The 22,574-nt window shown below is 48.6% G+C and overlaps 1 protein-coding gene across 1 annotated transcript in view; it reads right to left on the reverse strand.

The window, feature by feature from the left end:
- The window catches only part of ZMAT4 (zinc finger matrin-type 4), a 302,363-nt gene that overhangs the window by 38,405 nt on the left and 241,384 nt on the right, over positions 1–22,574 (reverse strand). Inside the window, exon 6 of the mRNA XM_084808203.1 lies at positions 40–136. Coding sequence (XP_084664329.1) covers positions 40–136 — 97 coding nt within the window. The remainder of the gene's footprint in view (positions 1–39; positions 137–22,574) is intronic.

A 22,574-nucleotide genomic window follows, 5' to 3' on the forward strand; every position in this document is an offset into this window, starting at 1 on the left:
CCAATTCGACACAGACAGCTGACAAAGCGCAATACTCACTTTGTCTGATGTTTGGAGCCCTTCAGGTGTGCGTGATACTGTTCTATTGAGTTTAGGGTGACGTTACAGATGTTACAAGTATAGCTCCGCTTCAGACCTGTGGACAGAATGGAAGAGAATTAGCGGCACAGTTTCATTGCCATGCTGTCTCGAGGAAAAATGCTTTATATTAGAGTGGAAAAACCTTTCCAAACAAATTCTCCTAGGAGGTGTTTACCTGCCAAGATTTGTATTTATACTTTCTTATTGAGACCCCCTCCTCTCAACATTCGCACTTAGGGTTCCTGTGGATCCAGGAATTTTAGGCAATGTTTTTGTATTTGTTAAGTAAAATGGTCATGTGAGCTGCCTTGAGAGCCCAGATCCAGGCTAAGAAGGATCTATATTATAGACTATTAACTCTTTGGAAACACAGACCTGCCTACTTTCCCCTATGTGACTCTGTGCAAGGCACCACCCATGTACATTGATGGCATTATATGAAATAAAACTACTTTGCTTTCGACAAAGTGCCCCATGATATCCTGATGAGAAAATTAGCTCAAAGTGGGCTAGATGAGACAACGATTCGGTGGATCCACAGTTGGCTACAGAATCGGACTCAAAGAGTGCTTATCAATGGGACCTTCTCAAACTGGGGAGAGGTAATGAGTGGGGGCTCAGTCCTGGGCTCAGTGCTCTTCAACATTTTTATTAATGACTTGGAGGAGGAGGTGCAGGGAATTTTGCAGATGACACAACATTGGGCAGGATAGCTAATACTTTGGAAGACAGAAACAAAATTCAAAGTGATCTGGATAGACTGGAGCGCTGGGCAGAAAACAACAGAATTACATTTAATAGGGATAAATGCCAAGTTCTGCACCTAGGAAAAAGAAACCAAATGCACAGTTACAAGATGAGGGATACGTGGCTCAACAACACTACAAGCGAGAAGGATCTTGGAATTGTTGTCAATCACAAGCTGAAGATGAGCCAATAATGTGATGTGGCTGCAAAAAAGGCAAATGCTCTTTTGGGCTGCATTCATAGAAGCATAGCTTCCAAATCCCGGGAAGTACTAGTTCCCCTCTACTCAGCACTGGTTAGGCCTCATCTGGAGTACTGTGTCCAGTTCTGGGCACTACACTTTAAGAAGGATGCAGACAAATTGGAGAGGGTTCAGAGGAGGGCAACAAAGATGATCATGGGACTGGAAACAAAGCCCTAGGAAGAGAGACTGAAAGAACTGGGCATGTTTAGCCTTGAGAAGAGAAGACTGAGGGGAGATATGATAGCGCTCTTGAAGTACTTGAAAGGTTGTCCCAGAGAGGAAGGCCAGGATCTTTTCTCGATCATCCTAGAGTGCAGGACACGGAATAATGGGCTCAAGTGACAGGAAGCCAGATTCCAACTGAACATCAGAAAAAACTTCCTGACTGTTAGAGCAATACAACAATGGAACCAATGACCTAGGGAGGGAGTGGGCTCTCCCACACTGGAGGCGTTCAAGACGAGGCTGGACAGCCATCTGTCAGGGATGCTCTGACTTGGATTCCTGCATTGAGCAGGGGGTTGAACTTGATGACCTTGTAGGCCCCTTCCAACCCTACTATTCTATGATTCTATGATTCTACTTCTGTTATTGCTAGGCCTCACCTCCACCCCTCCTCTGTGCTCCATGGACCCTGGCAGCCAAGCCATTGTGCTTTATGCCACATGCACCCCAAATGCTCTAGCCCTCTCCACCTTGCAAGGTGGAGAGGGCTAGAGGGCTTGGGGCTCTAAGGCCTGTCCCACTCCCACTGGCTTTCAAGGGCTTTCTTGACAGCTGGAAGAGGCAGGACAAGTCGTTGGTGCCACTCCCAGCCACTCGCTGAGCTCTGGGGTGCTCGGCAGCTGGGTCCATCAGCACCCTGTGGCTCAGCAAGTAGGTCCAGGGGACCAGGCATAGAGGAGTCCACCGGCCTCCCAGACCATCTCGAGCGCTTGCAACATCCCTACTTATCACCAGTGACGGTTCCAGGTTGCAATTAGTACTGGCCAGTTCAGAGCCACCATTTAAATTTCCCATAATGTGACATCAACCACATTGTGGGAAATTAAAATGGTAATTCCCATATAGAGATGTCCATCACTGGAAAATCCAGGTTTCTTTTGGCTTGTTAGCATTCCACAGAGTGTACGACTCACAGTCACTTTATGTCTCTGAGCTGAGCTGCAGGCTGTTCCTCAAACTCCTCAAACTCCAGGAACATCTCTCTCTCTCTCTCTCTATACCTATATTGCATTTTTAAAAGGTTCTGCAATTTCTGCAAATTTCTGAGCAGGTTGTGCAAATTACAGCCAAATTCCCCCCCTCCCCACATGCCCCCCAAACACCAGAAAATCCATGAACTGGCCTGACTCACTGCAGAACAAGTCAGGCACTGCAGTGGGAACCAAAACGAAGTCGGCAGGGGACCCTAGGAAAACCCATTGAATTTCTCTGACATCCCTACTGCCATACCTAAACATAAAGTGTGGGATGCTCAGAAGAGGCATCCACACAGTGGTGGAATTAAGGGTTCCTGACCACTGTCACGATGCCTGATGACTATTAGTACTACTTCTACATAATAACAATAATGTAAAGAAATAGATGTATCATGAGAACATAAGAAGAGCCCTGAAGCTGGATCATCCCAAAGGCCCATCTAGTCCAGCATTCTGTTCGCACAGTGGCCAACCAGCTGCCCACGGAAAACTAGAGATGTACAGATTCCCCACCGTCCATTCCGGTGGGGAATCCGCGGGGCGGGGAGACGATGCTCGCAAGGATTCCGCAGAGCCAAGGGCCTCCCCGTTCTGCCATCTGCATGCCCCAGATCCCCCTGGGTTTTTTTGGCTCCCCGAATTTATGTAAATAATTCCATAAGTACCGCCGAAAAATCCTTTTCGTGTGCTAACTGTCGGTCTCCATAAGAGTAAAGCCCTTTGTGGGGATTCCCCACATAACTTCTGGTCACCTGACTAGGGATGGACAAAGGTCCCTTACCTGTTCTCGAAGCTTGCTTCACGGTGGGGGGGAGGCGCTTTGGTTCTCCCCCTGAAGTTCAGGCAAGGGGGGAGAGGTGCCCCGCCTCGCCCAGACGAAATTCAGGCCGGGGGGGAGGCGCCCCATCCCTTGCTGGCAAAATTCAGGCTGGGTAGAAGCGCCCCGTCTACCCGGCCACGAAAAAAAAAAGTAAACACACACACACACACGTGATAGGCTACGTAACGATTTACGTAGCCTATCACGGCTAGATTTCCAAAGTCAGCCGTGATAGGCTACGTAAATCATCAAGTAGCCTATCACGGGTGACTTTGAAAAAAAAAAGCGCGGACGCAAATGGCGGCGGCCCATGGGCGCCGCCATTTGCGTTCCTTATTTTGACACCCCCCCGGGTAAATCTTTACGTAGACTAGACGGGCCAAAATAAGGAACGCAAATGGTGGCGCCCGTGGGCCGCCGCCATTTGCGTACGCGCTTTTTTTTTTTCCAAAGTCACCCGTGATAGGCTACGTGACGATTTACATAGCCTAACACGGCTGACTTTGGAAATCTAGCTGTGATAGGCTATGTAAATTGTTACATAGCCTATCACGGGGGTGTGTTGTTGTTTTTTTTACTTTACTTTTTTTTTTTGCAATGGCGGCGGCGGCAGCTGGTCGGGAGACCGGCCGCCGCCCCCTGCCCCCGACGAAACACCGCCGAACCGCCGCCGGGACCTGCCGCCGAGAGGGACATTCGGCCACGGTAAGTCCCATCCCGGGGGAGCAGGGGGCCGGCGGCGAATTTCCCCATCAATTTTGGGGGGCCGAATGCATTGGCACTTGGCCCCCCGAAGTTTCGGGGAGAAATTCTCGGCCATCCCTACACCTGACTTCACCTGATCTCACTGGACCTCACCTCACCTCACCTCACCTGTCCTGACTTCACCTCACCTGATCACACTGGACCGGACCTCATCGGACCTGACCTCACCTGACCTCATCTCCACAGACAATAAACAGAAAAGATGGAGGATTTCCATGGACTTCGTGACTCAACCCCAGCGAAAGAAAGCCTCAGGAAAATGCCTCGTAAAAGGGGTAAAGCCATTCGCATTCTTCTTCCTCCGTTTCTGATTTATGGATTTCTTTTCATGAATATTTTAATAAAATCTGCTGTTCAGCGGACAAAAGAAAAAGGGTCCACCTGAGCTCCGGTCTGGGTCGACCGGGCCGCCCCATTCCAAGGAGGATTCTGCGGATCGGATTTGTCAGAATTTGATCCCATTTAAAGTTCGGGTGACATCCCTACGGAAAACCCACAAGCTTGACATGAGTGCAACAGCACCCTCCCACCCATGTTCCCCAGCAACTGGTTTTGAAAGGCATAGTGCCTCTAATTCTGGAGACAATATGTAGCCAACATGAATAGTAGCCATGAAGTATCCACCAGGAATTTGTCCAGTCCCCTCCTACAGCCACCTGAGTTGGCCATGGCCACATCTTTTGGCAGAGAATTCCACATTTCAACTATGCACTGTGTGATAAAGAGCTTTCTTTTTATCTGTCCTGAATCTCTCACCATTCAGCTTCATTGGATGAACCCGGATTCTAGTATTATAAGAAAAGAGAGATAAATGTACTGTTTCCCCTTTCTGCACACCATGCATGATTTCATAAACCTTGATCATGTCCCCCTGTTTGCCTGCCTTTTTTCCTAAGCTAAAAACAGCCTAAGCATTGTAACCGTTTCTCAATGGATAATTGCTCCAGCCCCCTGCTCATTTTTATTGCCCTGTTGTGCACCTTTTCTATCAAATTTGGCAAATGTATTTTTTATCATTGCCTTATAATGAAGCAAAACTTAAAATTTAAGGTTCTTTAAAAGTATGCTTCAAGGCTGAATTTCAGAAGCAACATACGAAAAGATTCATCTTCAGAAATTTAAATTTGATTTCTAATCCCCCGCCCCACACACACAATTATATGAGCCCTGCTTTATATCAGTGTAGGACAATATTAGGATATAATGTTACCTATCACGTATACCACATGTTTCTGGGGCAGAGAGTTTCCGATCAATTTTACTGTGCTATGTATTCTTATTCTTATTCTTATTATTTAAAAAACTTATATGCCACTTCTCCCCACCAGGTGGACTTGCAACAGTGCTGTCAGCAGGAATAGGGCAGAAATTAATTTGGTTCCCATTTTAATGCGGGCTTTAGGCATGCTGGAGAAATTCAAGATGGACTAAAATGAGCTTGGATTTCTAGGAATCCGACCTGCAGAATCTGCTGCAGAGCGACCCCCTCAGGCCATGCGGAGTCTGTGGACTTTCGGATGATTTTTTTACTTTCCCGAAATTTATGCATGAAAATTCGTAGGAAAATCCATTAGTTTCTGCTGAGGAAACGTTGAATGGAATGGGGGACAATATGCTAAATGTTATGTACAAAGGTAAATTATGTAAATACTTACGTAAACACTTACGTAATTATTTGTGTATTTTTCCATATGACGGAAATATATATTCGTAACTGTCTGTGGGCAGATGATGGAACAAAAGGCACCTGACAATCTGCGAAACACAGATGGAGCGGATTTTACGCAGTCCGTACAACCCTATCAGGCTTACATAATTTCACACTTTCAAACCAGCATTCAGTTGAAATTTTGCAAAGGAGTTCACCAATCAAAAACATGGCTATTAAATGTGTGTAGTGGGAGGAAGTGCACACAAAAAATGTGTATATTAGTTAAAATAACATTAAAAATGATATTAGGAAAAGTGCTTGCAAAAATGCATATACATTTTCATGTGAATTTTTATTTTAAAATTCTCTATTTATGGGATGAATTGATCTTAAGATTGGAAAAATTCTCAAGCTTTGGGATGAACCAGCCTTAAGACTGGAAAAATGAAACACTGAGAGAAACTATATTTGCCAGATTCATCTATTCCTAGCTGAATGTTACTGCATGTTACTATTCCTAGCTGTATGTTATTGTACTTCCATTCAGATACTTGCCTAAGGTATTGCCCCATCACTTATGGGGACTTGAACCCATATCTCACCTAGCTTTCCATGCTGGCTTACAAATATAATTACGCAGGGGTGCAATCCACCACAAATTAAGGACTTTTAAGCTTTATTGCTATCAATGGGGGATTTAAGCATATGCTTAAATATCTCCATTGGAATCAATGGGACTTAGAGATGCTTGATTTTGTCTGGATTCTACCCAAAACATCTAATGTTATGTTATGTTTTCCCATTGCTACAACAGATGGCTGTTCAGCCATTATCAGCTTAACATATGTTGCAGTGAATATCTGAAATTTGGTGACAATCCCAGTTTAGTTTTGCGATATCTAAAGCTGAAAAGATTGATGGGTCAGTGCTGGTAGTCACATAAATGTGATTGCCAGCACTCACTGGTGGCTATTTGAAAAGTAGGAAAATGTGTATCTATTTCCAGGCATTCACAAATTTCATCTTGGTTTGTTGCATTCAGATGCGAATGTCAACATTCATTCAGCTTCGGTCATTCATTATAACAATGCCTCCATATTATTAGGAGCTTGGATGCCTCTATTAGCATGCATTTGCTAATATGGTTTTGCTTGACACTTCCTAATGGATGGTACTGGAAGAAGAAACATGAATGTCCCTTAACGGTCTGGAATCTCCCTCCAGCCTTGGGAATGTGACACTCCATGTTGGGAAAGGGAAAGTGATAGCTTTGAATTGGGCAGAGACAGAGAGGGATAGACAGAGTGGAGAGTTTTCCACTAGAGTTGGCTGACACAATTGCTCTCTGGGAAACTGAGGTGGGAGCAGGATCAGAGATTTCACTGCCTGCTATAAAAGTCTATTTGCTTCCACTGTGCTCGGCTTGTATGTAAATCAGATAGTATAAAGCACTGTAAGTCTTCATCCCACTGTATTCCAGTCTAAGGAAACAAAAGCTAGTAGCAATGCTCTTGGACTTCTCACTGCTAAGGGGAACAGGAAGCCCATAACAATATTATTGTAAGTAACGGTGCAATAATGATGTAAGCAAATTAAGTCACTTGATGGGGCATCTGGCAGAAGGGGATTTGACTCTGAGCCAAAAAAGACTCACTGTAAATGCCAGTAAGTTTGACAGTTGTCAACTAAGCTTGGGGGCAGGCACTTACTGCAAAACCAAATTAAAGAAGTGGATATTCAATACTAAAAACCTGGGCTCAGAATGAACTCGGCAAATATGCATGCTTACCCCACACCTAAAAAACAAACCTATGCTATCTTCAGGTATGTACCACAGACCCAGACAGGTTTAATGACATTTGATGGAGGCAGCCACAGCAAAAGAAATAATTCCACCTGGTGGTGGTGGGAAAGTACCAAAAAGGGAAGGGCGAACAGGAATTTGGCCTGGTCTCCCTTCCACTCATGGACCAGGGCATAGCTTTGACACCTTTTTCTGAGGGCTGCAGGCCTTAATTGATTCAGAGCGCAATCCTATGGGGATAGGCGGCTGCCTCCAAAACTGGGAGATGACTGCCTATCCAGTGCAGGGCAGGAGAAGCATGGAGGGGATCATTCCCTCTGTGCTTCTCCTGCCCTGCATTTGCGGCTAGACAGCCAATTTTGGCTGTCTAGCCACAGGAAGACAGAGCAGGGGAGGAGGCTGCCGGATGACACATAGGATGTGTCGTACCAGCTTTTCTGCCTTCCCCACCCCTGAACACCTCCTGGAACACCCTGTTTTGGCCACTCCGCACTCCTCTTCTGAGCACGGAGCTGTTCCATGCTGCCTGAGAGGCAGTGCAGAAGCGGGGGGAAGGTCAGTTCTCCGGGAACCAACCTTGGAGTGTGGGCTCCGAGGTGGGTTCCCAGAGAACCACATGTCCTGTGGCCTCTAGCTGCTGACTAGCGGCCATAGGATTGCTCCCTTCATTGGTAGATTAGTCAACTAAAGCTTTAGCTGATTGATTCATGAGAGGAGGACAACTTTATTAAATGAATGCACATTTTAATCACTGGGACTGAAAGTGAAGAGAACATTGGTTTATTTTTTTAGGTTCCATGTTTTACTTTACTAGGAATATGAAATGTAATGTCTCAAAAGTGGCCTTCCATTTCCACAAGCAACCTCCTGTTAGGTTTTCTTTATTACATTTCACATTACTTCACACTGTTTTCAATATGTTGCAAAGGGTATCTTTATTGTTTTGGCAATATGTGCAAATATTGAAATATTGAGTTAATTGGTTAAAAGGCAGGTGATTCATCAAGTAAAGATGCTTTAATCAGTTGACGGCCCTCTAAATACCAAATACCAACTTTTGAATATTCAACAGGTATCTTCCCGATGTGCCGTACTTGAAAAGGAGAGAACAGGTACAAAACACATTCCCCAAATCATGTCTCTATATAGATCAGGCACATACATCTGTAAACTCCATGCTTGTCTGTTTGTTAAACAGATTCTTTACCTCCAGTTCTTATTTTGTAGTAGTTAATGCTTGTCTTTCAGATTCCCATCCTCCCCCATTCCAAGAACACCATCCCTTTAAAATAAATCGTTAGTGTTAAAATAATTTCTCACTTCTAGTGGGAAAACAAATTCACAGATTTCCAGTGTGTTTGCTTTTGTGCTTTGCTTTGACTCACAGGTTTAGATCTCTGGGGCTTATTGGAAGATATTCTTCTAGAAACACCACCACTGTGGAATCTGAGCTAAGCACGGACTGTTATATTTTAAGTATGTATGTATGTATGTATGTATTTATTTATTTATTGGCTGCCAAGGAAGGTACACAACAAAAAAAGATGCATTAAGGAACGTTACAATGTTCATGTAGTATCATAGTACACAGTTTAAGGGAGCAGCTTGAAAGGCAGGGCTAAGCCATATCACAAAGATTTACATTAAACTAGAGTTGCATGAATCTGCAAAACTCAAGCTCATCAAAGTTCTCCGGATTCCATCTCAAAGCTAATTCTGACTCGAGTCGAGTCTATATCAGATTGCGAGCTTTGGGGTGGGGTGGGGTTCTGCATGAAAATCCATGTGTATTTTTATCAATTGTGCATATCTTTTAAATGTACGCATTCTTTTTCCATTGATTACCACATACTTGTGTGCATTTTTCAAAAGTACACATTTTTCATGCACATTTTTTCAAATGTATGTATGCTATCAAACACATCTGGGTTTTTTTTGGGGGGAGTGTGTCCAAAAATCACATTGAAAATTCAGAAATTTATTTATTTATTTACAATATTGATATACCACTCCACATCAGAAGATTTCAGACCGGTGAACAACACAGTAAAAGAATAAAACAGCAGGTTAAAAGACTTAAAACATTGTTTTTTTTTAAAGACAAACCCCAATAAAGTGGAATTTAACAAACCACGGCTGTCATACAAGGAAGGCCTCTTGAAATAACACCATCTTCTGGAGGTGCGGGAAGGAACCTAATGTTAGTGCCTGCCTGACCTCTAAAGGCAGGGAATTCCACAGGAAGGGGGCCACCACACTGAAGGCTCTTTTCCTGGTGGACTCCAACCGTGCCATGGATCCATGTGGAACCACCAGGAACATGCCCTCTGATGACCTCAGTGACAGGGCAGGTTGGTAAAGAAGGAGGCGCTCTCTTGGGTATCCTGGTCCCAAGTTGTTTAGGGCTTTGTATACTAGTACTAATACCTAGGGATGGCGGAGAATTCCGCCACGGATTTCAGTGAGGCCGAATGCACTGGCATTCAGCCCCCCGAAACCCGTGGCAGAATGGCCTCCCACCCCCCGCCACCCTGCGGAATTCCCCTGGGACGAAGCTTACCTGGGGCGGATGAGGAGGTGGTGGCAGCTCCGGCGGTGGCTCCAGCAGCGGAGGCTGGTGTCTTGGCTGGCTGCTGTGGCCACAAATGGTGGCCATTATAGCAGCCGCCATTTGTGTCCTTCCAGGCTGCCGTGATAGGCTACATAAATATTTACGTAGCCTATCACGGTAAAGGTAGCCATGCAAATGGCGTAGCGGCCGCCGTTTGCATAGCTGCTTTTACCATGATAGGCTATGTAAACACTTACGTAGCCTATCACAGCAAACAGCAGGGGCGCAAACGGTGTAGTGGCTGCCGTTTGCGCCCCTGCTCTTTGCCATGATAGGCTACGTAAATACTTATGTAGCTTATCATGGCAGCCTGGAAGGACACAAATGGCGGCCACTATGACAGCCGCCATTTGCAGCCGCAGCAGCCCAGCCGCAGCCAGAATACCGGCTGCGGCTGGCCCCAGCCGGCAGCTCTGCGGACCTGCCGCGGAGCGCAGCCAGCCAGGGAGGATTCTAGGGGAGGGATGGAGCGCCTCCCCCCCACCGCAGATGCCCCAGCGTGGAACCAGGTAGGTGTTTCATACATCCCTACTAGGGGTGCACGAAAGTCACTTACCTGGTCTCACAGCTTGCTTGGCGGTGGGGGGGGAGGTGCTTCGCTGCTCCCCCCGAAGATCAGGCCGGGGGGGGAGGCTTCCCGCCTCGCCCGGCCAAAATTCAGGCCGGGGGGGAGGCTTCCCGCCTCGCCCGGCCGAAATTCAGGCCAGGGAGGAGGCAACTCGCCTCGCCCGGCCGCGAAATAAAAAGTAAAAAAAAAACGCCCCCGATATAGGCTACGTGACGATTTACATAGCCTATCATGGCTAGATCTGCAAAGTCAGCCGTGATAGGCTATGTTAATCGTCACATAGCCTATCACGGGTGACTTAAGAAAAAAAAGCGCGTACGCAAATGGCGGCCCCCATAGGGAGCCGCCATTCGTGTTCCTTATTTGGTCGCTGTAGTCTACGTAAATCTTTACGTAGACTACGGCGAAAATAAGGGCAACGCAAATAGCCCCAAATAGCGACCAAATAAGGAACACGAATGGCGGCTCCCTATGGGGGCCGCCATTAGCCGTACGCGCTTTTTTTTTTTTTAAGTCACCCGTGATATGCTACGTGATGATTTACGTAGCCTATCACGGCTGACTTTGCAAATCTAGCCGTGATAGGCTACGTTAATCGTCACGTAGCCTATCATTGGGGCGTTTTTTCTTTTCTTTTCTTGGAATGGTGGCGGCGGCAGCCGGTCGAAAGACCGGCTGCCGCCGCCGCCCCTGACGAAGACCTGCCGAACCGCCACCGGGACCTGCCGCCGGGAGGGACATTAGGGAAAGGTAAGTCCCATCCCGGGGGGGGCGGAGAATTTCTCCCCGAAACTACTTCAGGGGGCCGAATACGTTGGCACTTGGCCCCCCGAAGTTTCGGGGAGAAATTCTCCCCCATCCCTAATCCCTACTAATACCTTAAACCTGGCCCGGTAGCAAATAGGCAGCCAGTGCAGTTCCCTCAGCAGAGGAGTTACACGCTGAAATGGGGCAGCTCCTGACAACAGCCAAGCTGCTGCATTCTGCACTAGCTCCAGCTTCCGGACCAGCCTCAAGGGCAGCCCCACGTAAAGTGCATTGCAGTAATCCAGTTTGAAGTTACTAATGACAATGGAACCAATTCCCTAGGGAGGTGGTGGGCTCTCCCACACTGGAGGCGTTCAATATGAGGCTGGACAGCCACCTGTCAGGGATGCTCTGACTTGGATTCCTGCATTGAGTGGGGGGTTGGACTCGATGGCCTTGTAGGCCCCTTCCAACCCTACTATTCTATGATTCTATGCCTGTACCACTGTGGTCAAGCTATCCCTGTCCAGTAGAGGCCGTAGCTGGCAAACCAGCCAAAGCTGGTAAAAGGCACTCCAAGCTGCCATGACGACTTGGGCCTCCAGCGACAATGATGGATCTAGGAGTACATGCAGACTACAGACCTGATCTTTCAGAGGGAGTGCAACCCCATCCAGAACAGGCAATAAGCCTATCTCCCAGACCCGGAAACCACTCACCCACAGGGCTTATGTCTTGCCAGGATTCAGCTTCAGTTTATTGGCCCTCATCCAGCCCATTACTGAGTCTAGGCACTGATTCAGGACTTGCACACCTTCTCCTGATTCAGATTTCACAGGGAGATAGAGTTGCATGTCATCAGCATTCTGATGGCCTTTAGCTCCAAATCCCCTAATGACCACTCCCAGAGGCTTCATACGGATGTTAAACGACATTGGGGACAAGATGGTACCCTGCCAAGGGTACAATTGCCAAGGGGCCGAGGAATAGTCACCCAATGTTACTCTCTGAAATCAGCCCTGTAGGTAGGACTGGAACCACTGTAACACAGTGCCTCCAATACCCATCCCACGGAATCGATACAGGAGGATACCATGGTCGATGGTATTAAAAGCCGATGAAAGATCGAGCAGAATTAACAAGGTTGCACTCCCCCTGTCCCTCTCTCGATAAGGGTCATCCATCAGGGCAACCAAGGCTGATTCAGTCCTGTAACCAGGACAAAACCCAGATTGAAATGGGTCTAGATAATCAGTATCCTCCAAGAGTGCCTGCAATTGGTCCGCCACGACCCTCTCAAGTACCTTCCCTAGAAAAGGGGTATTTGCAACTGGGCGGTAGTTGTCTAATACCATTGGGTCCAGAGTGGGCTTCTTCAGGAGTGGCTGCACTACTGCCTCCTTAAGGCCAGCAGGGACCACCCCTTCCCTTAGGGAAGCATTTATCACTCCCTGGACCCACCCAGTCATACCCCCTTGGCTAGCTTTTATTAGCCAGGAGAGACAGGGATCAAGAGGGCAAATGGTCAGTCGCATTATTGCAAGCATCTTGTCCACATCATCAGGCCGTAACCACTGGAACTGATCCCACAAAATCGGGCACATGGTGGTATCAGACATCTCAACTGGTACTGCACTAACAATAGCATCAAGTTTGCTGTGGAGACAAGCGATTTTGTCCTCAAAGTGAGATGCAAAAAGGTCACAGTGGGTCCTCGACAGGACCAGGGCCCCATTTACTGGGGAAGATGTTAACAACCGCCAGGCCACCTGGAACAGCTCCACTGGATGGCTACTTGAGGATGCAATGGAGGCAGCAAAATAAACCTTGTTTGCTGCCCGCACTGCCACGCGGTAGGCACGAGTATGCGCTCTAGAGTGTGCTCAGTCATCTACACTTTGAGTCTTGCACCATTTGCACTCTAGTCAACGTCCAGCCTGTTTCATTGACTGCAGCTCCCCAGTATACCAGGGAGCAGAACGGGCTCCACAGTGCTGGAGAGGGCACTCAGGTGCAATCAAGTCGATGGCCCTCCACATCTCACTGCTCCACAGTGAGGCTAAGGACTCGGCTGGATCACCAGCTCTCTCCACAGGAAAATCCCCAAGAGCATTCAGAAATCCACTGGATTCCATCAGTCTCCTGGTTCCATCCGAATAGGTCCCCCACCCCCGCAAGAGGAGAGTAACACCGTAAGTTCAAATCTCACCAGAAAATGGTCTGATCATGACAATGGCATCACTTGGAGCCTCCCAGTCTTCAGACTACCCATCTCACAAGATGGAGCAAAAACCAAATCAAGGGTGTGCCCTGCTTCATGTGTTGGGCTGATGACATACTGAGACAGCCCCATGGTTGTCATGGAGACCATGAAGTCCTGAGCAGGAACTCCGGAGACAGCCTCAGCATGGAAATTGAAGTCACCCAGAACCACCATCCTGGGTTCCTCCAACACCACACTTGTGACTGCCTCTGCCAGCTCAGGTAGGCAGGATGCTGGGCAGCAGGGTGGGCGGTACACCAGCATCATCCCCAACCTGTCTCTAATGCCCAACGCCAGGTGCAACCCCTCAAGGCCCACTCCAAGGTGGAGTGGTCTCCTGGTAATTGAGATGGAGGTTCTATGAACCATGGCAACTCCAGCCCCCCCCCCCAGCCCTCCAACCTATGTTGCTGCTGCACTGAGTACCCAGGTGGGCAGAGCTGAGTCAGGTTGACTCCACCCAGCTCACCCAGAAATATACAGACTTTGATTACAGATTTCATCTGAGTCTTGTATTGGGTCTGGAACGTACAAACTGGGTGAATCCTAATAAAAAATGAACTGAAACAAACATTTCATATATCCCTACATTAAACACATTAAGGCTGCAATCCTATGCATGTCGGCTTTGGAACTCAGGATGTGGTGTAAATCCTGCTTTGTCAGGGGAGGTGGAGCTACGCTGGCAGGATGACACTTCTGCTCTGTTGGCGCTAGTGTTTTGCTCAGTAGTATAGTGGTAAATTGCAAGGTGCAGATGCCCATCATGACAATCCTCATAGCCATACTGCCAAGGAGAGTCCAAAAATTCAGGCAGCTGTGTTGATCCATGTAGAGATGGATGGACTGACCTCTGTCCGGTCCCTTCAGATGATCGCCAAGCCACTGTTGTGGCCCGCCCATGGAAGCTGCACTGCGGGAGCTAAAGGACAGCTTGGCGACCACCCAAGAAGCACTGTGAAACCATCCGTTCCCTTTCCAAGCTGCAATTGTGTGCACAATCGCAAGTCTGGGTTACTTCCGCATATCTAAAGCTGCGTCAATGGCTGCCTTAAAGGGGCGGTGACTCAAGGTGTTTTCCGGGCCAAATTCAAGGTGTTGGTTTTGACCTTTAAAACCCTATATGGTTCCGACCCAGCCTATCTTAAGGAGCACCTCCAGCAACACCAGACAGGCCACAACAAGATCAGCCTTGGATGGCCTTCTCTCAGTCCTGTCAGCCAGGACAGCTAGGCTAGAGAGGACGAGGGAGAGGGCCTTCTCTGTGGTGGCCCCCACTCTGTGGAACTCCCTCCCTAGGGAACTCTGCCATGCCCCCTCTTTAATGAGCTTCCACCACGCATTAAAAATGTGGTTGTTCAGGCAGGCATTTGGGGTGGGTTAGGGTATTTTTAGAAATATGAGGTTTCAGTGTAAAATTTTATTGTTTTAAAACTGTTTGTATTGTTGTACATCGTCCAGAGTGGCTGAGTGAGCAGCCAGATGGGCGATTAAGAAATTTAATAAATAAATAAAAGATTACAGGTGTAAAGGGCCCTTTACACAACTTTAGATATGCGGAAGTAACTGAGAGCCATTGACGGAACTTTCAATATACAGAAGTAACCAAGAGCTGCGATTGTGCACACACCTGCAGCTCAGTAAGGGGACAGATGCACTGCAGTGCTTCCCGCCAGTCACCGAGTGGACAAGCGAGCCCTCGCAGTCCAGCAAGTGGGGTCTGGGGGGGGGAGTCCGCTGAACTCCACCCCCTGCTCACTCCCATGCCATCCCTAGATCCATATGAGTAATCCAGGTCCAGCAGCTTTCATCTCCATGTGAATCAGCTTCAGATTCAAGGAAGGAAAGAAGTTTGCAGGGGCAGCCAGGGAAATAATCTGATAGAAGGACAAGCTAGACATGCCCCAGAATGAAAGTGGACTAAGGGTAGGGATGTCAGAGAATTCCGCCATGGATCTCGGTGAGGCCGAATGCCAGTGCCAGTGCATTCAGCCCCCCGAAATCTGTGTTGGAACGGCCTGCCACCCCCCCGTGGATCCCCCCCCCCCAGGACGAGACTTACCTGGGGCGGATGTTCCGGGTGGCGGCAGCTCAGTGGCTGGTCTTTTGACCGGCTGCCGCTGCCGCCATTTGCAGTCTGGAGGGTTGGGTTTTTTTTACAGAGATGTGATAGGCTAGGGGTTTTCTGCTAACATAGTTGCAAAGGTATCTTAACAGGCATCCGAGACAATCACCTCTGCTACCTGCCCCTACATCCAGTCCTGTTTAAAAGTAGGGATGGCAGAGAAATCCGCCACGGACTCCAATGAGGCCGGATTCTTTAGAATTCAGCCCCCTGGAGTCCATGGCAGAATGGACTGCTCCCTCCCCCCCACGAAGGCTGGTCGGGACGTATTCTACCTGGCAGCGGCTGGTCTAGGTCCATCATCTTCGTTCCACAGCCATCTGCTGCCAGGCTGTGGACACAAATGGCGTCCAGCATAGCGGACACCATTTACTTCCTACTCTTTGCCGGGATAGGCTATGTAAATCTTTACGTAGCCTATCATGGCCAAGGGCAGGGACACAAATGGCGTCCCCTACTCCAGACGCCATTTGTGTGGCAGCAGCCGGAAGTCCGGCTGCGGACGGGCCCGCCTGGCAGCTCTGCGGACTTGCCGCAGAGCGGAGCCAGCCAGGGAGGATTCCAGGGGGAGGGATGGATCACTTCCCCCCCCACGGACCCCTTCAGCAGACGAGTAAGTAGGTTTCATATACCCCTATTTAAAAGCCAGCATTTTCCAAGTAAGCACACTTTGCTGCCATGTTTGATTAAAGGGCATGGAGTGCTGCCTAGGAACGTCGGAGGCATCTGGTTGTGGGGTGGGACTTGGTGAGGTTTCATTATGGCTTCGCCCCCTGGACTTTGGCTTGTCTTCTGCTAGCTGGCCTGACTCAGCCTGCAGCAACTTGGGCCTGCTAGCAGATTTTCCATTTTTTAAACATTTGCACAAATAGAGATTTGTTAAAATTTTTAAAAAATACAGAAAAAGTTCCCGGAAGTCCAGAAAAACCAGTGGCTCAGCCTGCAAATGCGAGCTGAGTTGGGCACACCAGGGAACTCCGGCGAGCCCGAAAACGGGCAGATTACCCAGCTACGGACATCCTTAGTGTTGCCAAATGGACTGCTGTTGTTTTATGAAGGGTATTTGGGGGGTAACTGCTGCTGATTCCACCCTTTGCTGATTTGCTTTTATAGCTTTTGGCAAATTGATTGAATGCGAGATGACTTCTTCTTTACAGAATAAAGATAATCTTCTAAAATCTAAAGCAGCCTCCCACAGCTTGGTGCCCTCCAGATGTGTTGGACTACAACTCCCAGAATCTCAAGACAGCAGAGCATTGTAGTCCAACACATCTGGAGGGCACCAGGTTGGGGAAGGCAGGTCTACAGTTTGGGCATGCCCAGTCTTGCCTGAAAAGCGAGGTATAAATATGATTAAGAAATGCATGACATGAAATGAAAGACACTTTTCATCTGCTGCCCGTATCAGATTTTCTCAGGCACATCTCACTGGGGACGGGCGAACGAGCGGTGTTTGGGAGCGTCAGGATTCTCCAAACATTCTCTTGCCACTTGCCTTGTGGCCAATTCCTGTTCGCATTTTTGATTGCTGCTCGCTCTGTGCAAATGGGAAACGAGGGATGTACAAAACTCCCCTTACCTGGCTCCGCTGGGTTCTGCTGGGGGGGGAGGCGCTCCGTCCCTCCGCCCGGAATCTTCGTGGGGGGTGAGGCGCTCCACGCCTCCCCCCCAGAATCCTGGCCAGCCGGCTCCGCTCCGCGGGGATTCTGCGGAGCCGCCAGCTGGCTCCGCCAGCAGCCAGACATCCGGCCGCTGGCTAGCAGGGACGCAAACGGCGACGGCCGTAGCCACTGCCGTTTGCGTCCCTGTAGTCAGCCATGATAGGCTACGTAAAGGGTTACGTAGCCTATCACATCTGGCTTAAAACAAAAATAAAAAATGCGCGTACGCAAATGGTGGCGGCTATGACCGGCGCCATTTGCGTTCCTTATTTTTGCCCATCTTAGTCTACGTAAATATTTATGTAGACTAAGATGGCGAACATAAGGGGGAATGCAAATAGTGTCCGCTATGCTATTTGCGTTCCCCTTATTTTCACCGTCTTAGTCTACGTAAATATTTACATAGACTAGGATGGGCAAAAATAAGGAACGCAAATGGCAGCGGCCGTAGCCGCCGCCATTTGCGTACGCGAGTGTTTTTTTTTTTTAAAGCCAGACATGATAGGCTACGTAAGTCTTTACGTAGCCTATCACGTCTTGTAAAAAAAACCAAAAACACCTCCAGACTGCAAATGGCAGTGGCGGCAACCAGTCGGAAGACCAGCTGCCGAAGCAGCCGCTGGAGCCGCCGCCATCCGAAACATCTGCCCCAGGTCAGTCTCATCCCGGGGGAGATCCGCGGGGGGCGGGGGGTGGCAGGCCGTTCTGTGATGGATTTTGGGGGGCCGAATGCACTGGCATTCGGCCTCACCGAGATTCGTCGCGGAATTCTCTGACATCCCTAATTTACAGCCACAATTTGTGCAAATTATTCATATTACTGCCGACATTTGTGTAATGTATGCAAATTGCAGCTGCAACTTGCATGAATAATGTTTTTACGAGGGGAACAAAAGAACCACAAATGTTCCTGGATTTCGGGAACACCCCCCTGGCTCAGCTTGCGAATGCAAGCCGAGCCAGGGGGTTCGAGGAAATCTGGCAAGACAAAAAAGGGCCAGATTTGCTGCAACGGCTATCTCTAATTTAGTCCATGGAGGAAATTTATGCAAACTAGGAAATTTGCACAAATCAAGCTAGGAATCCAGAATGAGAGGGACACTAGCATGCATTTGACAATCTATGAACGTTTTTGATGGAGACCTGCTTGCACTCGTGTTCAGAGCTTTGAACAGGGCATGCTCCTTTTTTTTTTTGTGAGCAAGCAAAAATGAAATTCTCATACATCCCTATATCTAGCTTTTTTTAAAATGCAAAATGCAAGAGCAACATCTCATCCAATTTGGATATCTAGGTACACTGGCTGATTGTACTATTTTGAATGAGGAAAGAAACGAAAGAGATGAAAAATGGTTTCTTTCCAAGTCTCAGTGTGATTTACTGAGCATACGGCTATTTTTCGGTCGAGGTAAAAACTGGTCAAAGTTCGTTTTACAATAATTTCTTTTAAGAGATGGTTTTCCTTCTGTCAGCAAACTAGCCACCTTTGCAGAAACCTTCCTTGCTAATAAAATTGTAAGTGGGGACTCTCTCCTACTCTCTCTACCCTGCTTTCCACCTCTCCAGACTGGAAATAGATCAAGAAAGGAAACAGTGGGAAACAGTGCATGAATCATGGGGGGCGGGGGGGGGTCTTTAACAAATGTTTTGGTTATTTCATTTGTTTACAGCATTTACAGCTTTTTATAGCACTTCTTTCAAACACGTAAAAAGCAGTTTAGACTTTAGAAAATGAACACCAAAATAATAAACTAACAGTGCAATCTTATGAGCAAAGAACCCCAGTAATGGAGTGCTTCAATCTCAGAGCCTCCAATCTTTCTTAAGTCCTGCTGGGCTCCTGCTGGCAGCGTGAAAGTAATGATGGAACTGTTTCGGGCTTTCCCTCCCTGCCACAGGTCTCTGTTTGTTTGGGTACCTCAATACCAAGGGAGAGAATTGATTCGGATCAGCTCTTGAGTTGGTCTAAATAAATTCCCCTCCATGCAGTGGTGGCTGGTGACTCCAGATCCAGAGGGGCTGTGCTTCCATTCAGGGGCTTAGTTGCCACCAGCCCAAACTCTAACAGTGCTATCCAAGGTGGTGAACCCATTTTGGGGATAGAGTTGGATAGCACCATTAGAGTTTTGGCTGGTGGTAACTAAAACCTTGAATGGAATTACAGCCCCTCCAGAACTGGAGTCACCAGCCACCACTGCCTCCATGTTGGGGGCATGGTTGGGGTGTGAAAGGGTTTACATTCCCTTAGATACTCAGCCTCTCCCTCCCCATCCACTGACACACCTATGGCATGTCCTCAACATGCCCATTACTCTCCTCTGTGAGGCTGGAGTTTCGATTTTATAGTGGGAGCCACCACAGAAACCACAAAGCCATCACAATGTCAGGAAAACCCTCTAATGTCAGAGCTGTGATTAATCCTTAGAGGGTTTTCCTTGGTCAATCCTATGGCTCCTGGGATGCTGTCTAGGGACCCTAAGATTGCCCTCTTAATCCATTAAAAACAGCAAGCTTCAGATTTCAAACTAAATAATACAAGACCAACCAGCATCAGACGATGCTGAACCACTCTGGCCCACGATACACTAGGGGTACACAAGCCTTCGCCCCCACCACCACCATGTACCACTTGTTGAACCCCCTCCCTTACCCAATCCCAGCAAACGCGCGCCACACAAAATGTCATCACGGCCCAGTGAATGCTCCATTCACGCCCATAATGTTGCATATATGGGCCCTTTATAGCTGCCAATTACACAACATTACCTACCCAGAAGCGCCCAAGCTGCCATTGTTGTACACAGTGGCAGCTCGCTAGGAGGATGGGCGGCCCTGCAGCTTCAGCAGGTACTCACCCGGCTGTGACGGGGCAGTGTATGGCCTGGCCGGGGGCTGCTAAGGTTTGGAGGTGCCGTGGAAGTGATGAGCCAGATCCAGGTTTGCTTACAAGGAGACTTCACTGAGTACTTACAGTGCACAGGCATACCCCAAGGGTTGGATCAGACAGCTTCTCTGAACCCAGAGTCAAGGGGTACAATGGGTCTTATACCGTACATATTAGCAGCGAGGCAGCATGACAGCAACAAGCATTAGTTAGCGTTCATCTGCAACTTTCCCAGCATAGGTTAACAGCCTCATGTCAGAGGGGATACAATCAGAACTTTCCCAGCACAGCCACCTGTAAACAGAGCCTCGCTTCTCAGGCACTTCCCCTGCCCTGACAAGATTAGGGATGCATGAGTTACTTACTTACTTACTTATTTATTTACTTACTTATCTGCCATTCTGGTGGGGCAGGGGCATCCGCGGGGGGGGGGAGGCGATCCGTCCCTCTCCCTGGAATCCTCGCCAGCTGGCTCCACTCCGTGGCAATTCCACAGAGCTACCGGCTGGCTCTGAAGCCCCAGCGATATGGCCACCATTGCTGTATCACTGGCTGGACTGACGTACTGTGGACGCAAATGGCATCCGGCGTAGCGGACGCCATTTGAGTCCCTGTTCTTTGATGCGATAGGCTACATAAATCCTTATATAGCCTATCGCACGAAGGAACAGAGACGCAAATATGCCATTTGTGTCCCTGCTTTTTCACGCAATAAATCTTTACGTAACCTATCATGTCAAAGAGCAGGGACGCAAAGGGCGTAGCGGACACCATTTGTGTCTGCAGTCCGTCAGTCCAGCCAGCAATATGGCAATGGCAGCCGTATCACTGGGCCTTTGGAGCTAGGGATGTACGAAAGTCACTTACCTGTGACAAAATTTGATTCGCGGTGGGGGAGAGGCGCTCCGTCCCTCCCCCCGAAATTCTGGCTGGGGGGGAGGTGCCCCGTCCCTCCCCCCCAAAATTCTGGCTGGGGGGGAGGCGCCCTGTCCCTCCCACCACGAATCCTGCTGGCCGGGTCTGCAAATGGTGGTGGCCGTAGCCTCCGCCATTTGAGTCCCTGCGGTCAGCCATGACAGGCTACGTAAATGTTTACGTACGTACGTTTATGTAGCCTATCACAGCTGAGTTAAAAAAAAAATAACAAACCGTGCGTACGCAAATGGCGGTGCCCATGGGCGCCGCCATTTGCATTCCTTATTTTGGCACGTCTAGTCTACGTAAACATTTACGTAGACTACGGTGAAAATAAGGGGAACGCAAATAGCGTAGACGCTATGTTATTTGCGTTCCCCTTATTTTCGCCTTAGTCTATGTAAATGTTTACGTAGGCTAGACGTGCCAAAATAAGGAACGCAAATGGCGGCGCCCATGGGCGCTGCCATTTGCATACGCGCGTTTTTTTTTCTTCTTCACTCAGCCGTGATAAGCTATGTAAACATTTACGTAGCCTATCACAGTATTTTTTGAAAATCTAGCCGTGATAGGCTACGTAAATCTTTACGTAGCCTACCATGTTTTTTGTTGTTGTTTTTTTAAAACTTGGAAATGGTAGTGGTGGCAGCCAGTCGGAAGACCGGCCACTGCCGCCGCCGCCGAACCACCGCCGAACCGCCGCCGGAGCCGCCACTGCCAGGGAGATTCGCCCAAGGTATGTCCCGTCCCAGGGTGGGGGGGGGCAGACCATTTCGCCACTGATTTTGGGGGGGCCGAATGCACTTGCATTCGGCCTCCCCGAGATTCGTGGCGAAATTCTCTGACATCCCTATTTGGAGCCAGCAGTAGGCAGGATCTGGCCGGTGAGGACTTTGCGGGGAGGAGGAGGGTTAGAGATCTGATCATCCACAGACTTCGAGGGGCTGGATTCAATAGAATACGGCATCACTGGGGTCCGTGGAGGATTTCTCCGACATCCCTAGACAAGATGCAGAGCTCGTTAGCATGGAACGTGCTGAGGTGGCAATGTCGACCTTTGACTGAGGTGGTGATGTCGACCTTTGACTGAGGTGGCGATGTCGACCAGCCAGGAGGCCCACTAGCAAGAGAACTGCAGTCCATAATGAACCTAAAGAGAGCATGATGGATCTCTAGGCCCCTTTAAAACAACAGGTGACTTGGTTACAGGCCTGAGGCCATTACAGGCAGCTGCTGGGTGCCTGGAGAGCTATGGGGCACTTACCCAGTGGGTAGAATCATAGAATCATAGAACAGTAGGGTTGGAAGGGGTCTGGAAGACCATCGAGTCCAAACCCCTGCTCAATGCAGGAGTCCAAGTCAGAGCATCCCTGACAGGTGGCTGTCCAGCTTAATCTTGAATGCCTCCAGTGTGGGAGAGCCCACCACCTCCCTAGGTATTTGAAGGAAATGGAAAACCAAAGGAAATGGTAGGCCCCATGTTGCC

Source organism: Heloderma suspectum, chromosome 6 (genome assembly GCF_057233095.1).
Source record: "Heloderma suspectum isolate Gila_16-S chromosome 6, 16-S_ref, whole genome shotgun sequence".
Taxonomy (NCBI): Eukaryota; Metazoa; Chordata; class Lepidosauria; order Squamata; family Helodermatidae; genus Heloderma; species Heloderma suspectum.